Below are 6,883 nucleotides of genomic sequence, written 5' to 3' on the forward strand. Positions count from 1 at the left end.
TCCAGTGTCCTCAGGCCTCTGTGTTTGTTTTCCTAAGCTGCCCTGGGCTGGAAAAATGACTCACTGTGACCTTTTCTTGACTTTCCCTATTAAAATCCAGTGTGGCACATTTTCTGGGTCACTGTGGAGGAGGCTTGCTGATTGACCTAGGCAGCAGTGCTTCTTCTCACTGCACCATCTTGAGTCTGCCCCCTCTTGGCATTTTGTGCTTGGAAAGGGCTGGTGAAGATTTGACCGGGCCAGTTTCTTAGGCTCCTTTTGGCAGAGCAGGGCTGCATCATGGGATCACCAAATCATCAAATTAAGAGCTGGAACAGGCATTGGAACCCAGGCCCCTCATTTTATGATGGAGAAAACAGAGAGGGGAAGTGGCTTTCCCCAGGTCACACAGCTGGTCAGTAGAGGAGGCAGGATTGGAATGAGGTGCTCAGACAGGGGGCGTCTGTGCTCTCTCCACTGTACCCGGGCCCTAATTCTGGTATCCGTTTTCTTCCTCTTTATTTACCATGTTTCCCCGATAATAAGACCTATCCCGAAAATAAGCCCTCCCCTTACTGTGTAACATTCCTCTAAAATAAGCCCTCCCCTGAAAATAAGCCCTATTGAGATTGCTACTGTAGTGAAGGTGATCCCCTGCTACACGCTACATTACAGTACCCTCTGTATGCAGTCCCCCCCCCGTGAAACGCACGCAGCGCTCCGAGCTGCATCCAATCAGAGCTGCAGCAGTGAGCGCGTCATCCTGTTTTTTTATTGAATTCATTATTGAATAAAGGTACATTTTTTTGTTCACATTTACCTGTTTATTAAAATTGCTGTCAGTGTTCATTAAAATAAGCCCTCCCCTGAAAATAAGCCCTCTGGTGTTTTTCTGTCCAAAAAAATAATAAGACAGTGTCTTATTATCGGGGAAACACGGTAGAATGTTTGTCCATTTTCTGATTGTGCACAGCAAATCCCTGCTATGGAACAGTCTTCCACCAGCCAGTCTCCTGTGCTCATTTACAGAGGCTTATGTGCCACTCTTATCAGTTACAATGAATGGAAAATATTTCTGAACCTCCTTAGAGTTGGGCTATGTTTGGCAAATACTAATTTTAGGAAGGGTATGCTGTGTGATGAGGAAGCCGTGGTGTTTTCCTTCATGTTTGGTCATGGGCTCCCCTTGGCCTTGGAGCAGAGCATGTGTGTCGGAGCTTTATCAGGGTGGGGGAGGGGATCACGAAAAGCTGACCTTGACAGGACAGTGCCTTGGGAGCCAGAGGACCTGGGTTTGAATCCTACCGCTGCTACTTCCTGTCCCTTTGACCTTGGGTCGTTTGACCTTATCTGTAAAATGAAGGGGTTGGGTGAGATGGCCCCAATGTCTCTTCTAGCTCTAAATCCTTGTTCTTATGATAAAAGACTAAACTTTTCTCTGTCCTATAATAAAATATAACAGCACTTTGTTATGTGCCTTCAGTAGCTTTCAGGGGTGGGGAACCTGTGGCCTTGAGGTCCTCAAGTGCAGCCCTTTGACTGAATCCATACTTCACAGAGCAAATTCTTTTATTAAAGATATCTAAGCCTTAGATAATCACTCATCCAGGACTTTTTTCCCCTGGAGAGGGAGAAAGGGAAGCAATTGGGGCTAAGTGACTTGCCCAGGGTCACACAGCTAGTCTATGTCAAATGTCTGAGGTAAAATTTGAACTCAGGTCTGGTGCTTTATTCACTGCACCACCTAGCTTCCCCCATCCAGGACTTTTAAAGCACCTACTGTGTGTTGCCAGTATACTAGACACCGGTAATTTAAAGAGAAAGGATGAAGCCATGCCTGCTCTCACACAGCTTTCATTCTACCAGGGAGATGACCTGTGCATATATAATTATAGACAGACTAATTCTAAACAGAATAAATACAAGGTAAAGACAAGGGAGTTTGGGAGGAGGGGAGCTCACATTCAGGGAGATCAAGCAAGGTTTCATGGTGAGAGTGGGACTTGAGCTGTTTCTTGAAGGAACAGAGGGCTTCTCTGAGTTGCAGGTGAGGAGGGAGGGCCAGTGCAAGGGTGTGGACTCAGGAAATGGAGGAAGAGAGAGAAAAGGCCAGTATGGGAGAAGGAGTGATGTCCAGTGAGGCCCAAGAGATCGGCTAGGGCCAGGTCATGCTATTTGTTGTTCAGTTGGGTCTGACCCTTCGTGAACCCATTTGGAGTTTTCTTGGCAGACACTGGAGTGGTTTGCCATTTCCTTCTCTAGCTCATTTTACAGATGAGGAAACTGAGGCAAACAGGGTGAAGTGACTTGCCCAGGGTCACACAGTAAGTGTCTGAAACTGGATTTGAACTTATGAAAATGAGTCTTTCTGAGTCTAGGCCTGGTGCCCTGTGCACTATGGCACCATCTAGCGGCCCCTGCATGTAGTAGACATGTAATAAACCATGACTGTCATTCCTAAATTCATAGATCTAGGGCTAGAAGGAACCTCTGAGGCCCAAAAGAGGCAAAGGCCAGAATTCGAACCCCAAACCTCCAGCTCTGGCACGGACTTTACTGAGCTGCCTCCCCTGTGTTCTGTCATGACAGCAGCGGGATTGGGGACGGTCGCGATGGCCGTGATGGTGACGAACATCCTTCTGGCACTTTGTTTGCAGAACCCGTTCCATATGTTGTCTGACCATTCCCTTCCAGGTGCCCTAGATGTCACGAAGGAATGGATAAAGGAATCGGTCGATGAAGAATTATTTTCTCTTTCGGAAAATGCCTCCTGTTCCGGGGCCGGCAGCGGCTCCAGCCCCAGCCTGAGCCCAACCACGGTGCTGAATAACAGTTACCTGAAGCTGCTGCACTGGGATTATGGGAAGAAGGAGTTGCCAGAGGTAGGCACCTCCCTGGGTGTGCTGCCTTTGACCCTCTGGTTCCTGGGAGCGTGCTCAGCTCCGTACATAAAACAGGGCAATGGGCGCCAGATGATCCTAAGAACAGCTGAGTAAGTTTAGTTATAAAACACTTTCCCCCAGGAGACTCCCACTATCCCATAGGAAGGTGCTGTTGGGCCTGCTCTGAGGGAGGTAGGGAAACTGAGGTGGGGAGGAGGGGATGTTAAGGGACTCACCCAGGGTCACACAGCTGGGAATTGTCTATAGCTTTTGTGTATTGTGACTTTGGTGATATCTGAACTCAGCTCTTGCTGACTCCATGCCCAGTACCCTACCTACTAGACTACAGTGCCTCTAAAATGAGGTCATAATTGCAAGTATAACACAGCATTAGAGGCAGGGTTGGGTAGGGGTAAGAGTCAGGCAGTGTGAGTTGGAGGTCTGCATTTGTTTCCCCAGCACCTAGCCCAGCACCAGGTAGGCATGTAGTAGGGCCTTCCTAAAGGCTTTCGATTGCTTGATTAAGTGACCCTGGGTTACTCACTTCTTCTATCTCACCTTCAGTTTCCACATCTGTAAAAGAGAGAAAACAATTCTTAAATTACTTAGCTTGCAAAGTTGTGGAAACAAATGAGAGGTAAGGCTTCTATCAGTAGTCAGCAAGTATTTTTTTAGCACTTACTATGGGCTGGTTCTGGGATGCACAGAAAGTTAAAGATTGTTCCTGCCCTCAGGTATCTTACAGCCTAAACTTAAAAAGCTGTTCTTATTATTATGCTAACATGAAGAATGTCAATGCTGGGTGCCACCTGGGTGCAGGTAGGAACCTTCACCCCAACTCTTCCATTTGTTACGATAACGGTAACGAATGGAAGCATTTATTAAGTACTTGCTGTATACTAGGCACTGGGTTAGGTCTTGGGGATGCTAATAACAGAAGGGAAGACAGGCCCTACCCTCAAAGGGTCTACATTCTAATGGAGGGAGACAACGTATTTGGGTTTGTCAAATTACTGAGATGGTCAGTGGAGTCATAGGGGTGTGCACGGACACGCATCTCGTAGAGTTAGCAAGGGTAGTGTTGATTTAGTGATGGTTCTAGACTGCAAGTGAGGGCGTGGGGGATGAGGGCAAGGATATCCAGCAGCAAGTTGGCTGGAAAGGAGGTGGTTGGGCCCCATAGGATGGGCTACACAGGCACTCTCCAAAAGATCACTGCAGGGACCCAGGGCAGGCACTGGAAAGTGGAAAAGTTTCGTCCTCCAGCAATATTATCTGGTTGATGTGTAGCATATCTGTAGAGTTCCCAGGGTACTTTACATCGAGTATCTCATTTAAGCCTTGAAACACCCTAGATCCTAGAAATATTATAATTAAATTTTACATGTGAGATTTGAACTGAAAATCCAGTGCTAACCATCACACCACACTGTCTTGGGCAAGTCTTAACCTCCCTGAGTTAATATGAGGAAACATCTAAACCTCACCTCTTACCAATCTAGGAAATTGGATTAGAGGCTGCCTTGTGGGTTGGTGGTTTGGCTCTTTTTTTTTTTTTTAATGATTTTGGTTTTGTTTTATTTTTATTGGTCAGACACTAATGACAGATGGAACCCGTCTTCAGGAACTGACAGAAAGGCTAAATCAAATGAAGGTTATCGCCTGCCTGTCACTGATCACCACCAATATGGTGGGCACTGTGATAGAAGGCTTGCCTGAGCTCTCAGACCGACTGAAAAGGATTTCCGCCGTCTTACTTGAAGGAATGAAGAAAGAGTAAGTTCTCGAAGCCAATGTAGGTTCACTTTGTCCTGTCATTCTTTATGGAGTTTGGAAAGCACGAGCCCTCTGGGATTGTTGAATGGGATTGTCACGACTTGGAGGTTCTTACGTGCCTTTTAATATTGCTCAAGGCTTGCTGGGGTAGAGTATCTGCAGCCTCAGCCTTCATAAAAGCATTTGTTCTGTGAAGTTTGGATTTAGTCACAGGGCCACACTTGAGAACCTAGAGGACCACATGTGACCTCGAGGCCCCAGTTTCCCCACCCCTGGCTGAGATGTTCTTGTCCCTTGTCCAAGGGAGGGCTAGTGCCAGGAAGATGTCATGTTTCCACTTAGAATGAAGATGTTAGAATTCATCCCCGACTATGCTGTCTGAACAATGCCAGAAGCCAAACCAAAACCAAACCAAAAAACCCCAGAAGGTACAGAAAGCTGCCATGAGTTGGGTTATCCTAAAGGACAGTTGCACCTCCATCTTTGCCCAGGGTCCCCTCCTCTCTCCCTTTTTGCCTTAGTGCCTATGTTACCCCTAATAGAAGGGAAATTGCTTTTGAGTAGAGATTGTTTCATTCTTTGTATCCTGGCACCCAGAAGAGTACACAGTTAGTGCTTAATAAATGCTTGCTGATTGGGAGGCAAGTTTGGTATAAGGGCAGGAGCATTGCCCTCTGTGGAGTCAGAGGAACTGATCTCCCCTCCCGCTCAGGTACTTGCATATCCCTTCAGGGCCCTTCCTGGCTCGCAGTATAGTTTTCTTACCCCATAACACATAGCAGGTATTCATTAAATGCCTATTATGTCCATTCCTCTCTCTGTCCCAGTTCCCTTTTCTGTAAAATGAGGATGAAATGGCATCACCAACAGCAGGAGTTTGTTGTGGGCCTAAAAGAAAATAAAATAGATGTAAAGTGCTGTTCAGGCTTTGGACTTGGGCCTTCTCCGGCCCCTTAGGGCTCTAAATTTTTTTTTTTGCCTTTTTTTTGGAGGGTCAATTGGGGTTAAGTGAATTGCCCAAGGTCACACAGCTAGCTTTTGTGTTAGGTGTCCGAGGTCAAATTTGAACTCAGGTCCTCCTGACTCCACGGCCAGTGCTCTATTCACTGCTCCACCTAGCCGCCCCAGCTCTAAATCTTTGATCTTGGGATAAATCACTTCATCTTGTCCCAGTTTCCCCATCTGTTTAAGGGGTTGGGACTCCATACCTCCCAAGGGTCCCTTCCAGCTCTAGAGCCCTTATCATAGCATCCCGTGATGCTCTATGAGCATCAGTTATTGGCATTATTAATGTGTCTTTATTCATACCAAGAGGCACCATGTGACCCAGTGAACTCAGAGCACCCTGTGAGTCAGGAAGAGCTGGGTTCGAGACCCCCCTGTGGTGCCCAGAGGTGCATACTAGAGAGAGTGCTGGACTTGGAAAAGGAGCGAGGGCTGAGTTTGAATATTGCCTCAGACACTTAGAACTGTGTGTCCCTGGGCAAATGGCTTGGCCTCTGTGCACCTCAGTTTCCTCATCTGTAAAATGGGGATGATAACAGCCCCTCACCCACATGTATGTTGTAGGGATCAATTAGGATAACCTATGCATAGTGCTCCAAAAACCTGACAGCATTATGAATGTTAGCTCTTGCTGTGAGTCCTGCTGGATGTGCTGTCCTGAGCAGGGCCCCAGACACCTCTCTGAGGTGAAGATACCAGTCTGCATTTGGAGGAGCAGAGTCCCCACCTTGTGCCAATGAAGTCACAGAACCAGAGGGAGAGGGCTGAGAACACCTGAGGTTAGGTCCTGCCTTTGGCTCTGTGACCCTGGGCAAGTCACGAGAGCTGATGGGTCTCAGCATCCTGGCAGGTAAGATGAGAGCCTTTGGACTGAATGGCCTGTAAGCACCTTGTGTCTTTAGATCTGTGATCCTGGGAACACTGCCTTGGAGAAGGTGCTAAACCTACTAAAAGCAAGGGTGTTGGGTGAGGAAAGGGTGAATTCCATCCACTGTCTGTACAGCTGGATGGAATCATCATCAGGTGTGGAGTGTGGGTGAAGAAGCAATGAGGAATTTAAAAGGAAAGTGATCAGTTATAATATGTGAACCTAACTCTCCCCTTTCTCCTCCCTTCCCCTCCCTCCTTCTTCTCTTCTTCCTCTCTGCCCCTCTCCTTCCCCTTTCCCGTTCTCTCTCTCCCTCCTCTCTCCTCCTCCTCTTTCTTCTCCTTCTCTTTCTCCTTTTCCTCCTCTTTCTTCT

At 47.3% G+C, this 6,883-nt stretch overlaps 1 protein-coding gene across 8 annotated transcripts in view; it reads left to right on the forward strand.

Annotated features, from left to right (window-relative positions):
• Positions 1 to 6,883, forward strand: part of TCP11L2 (t-complex 11 like 2) — a 58,972-nt gene that overhangs the window by 46,682 nt on the left and 5,407 nt on the right. For all 8 annotated transcript variants that reach the window (XM_069081990.1, XM_069081994.1, XM_069081992.1 and 5 more), the window contains 2 exons: positions 2,674 to 2,861; positions 4,456 to 4,637. In XM_069081990.1, coding sequence (XP_068938091.1) covers positions 2,674 to 2,861; positions 4,456 to 4,637 — 370 coding nt within the window. The remainder of the gene's footprint in view (positions 1 to 2,673; positions 2,862 to 4,455; positions 4,638 to 6,883) is intronic.

Source organism: Petaurus breviceps, unplaced genomic scaffold, assembly GCF_028583685.1.
Source record: "Petaurus breviceps papuanus isolate PSGF00001 unplaced genomic scaffold, PetGlider_PUasm1.0 156, whole genome shotgun sequence".
NCBI lineage: Eukaryota > Metazoa > Chordata > Mammalia > Diprotodontia > Petauridae > Petaurus > Petaurus breviceps.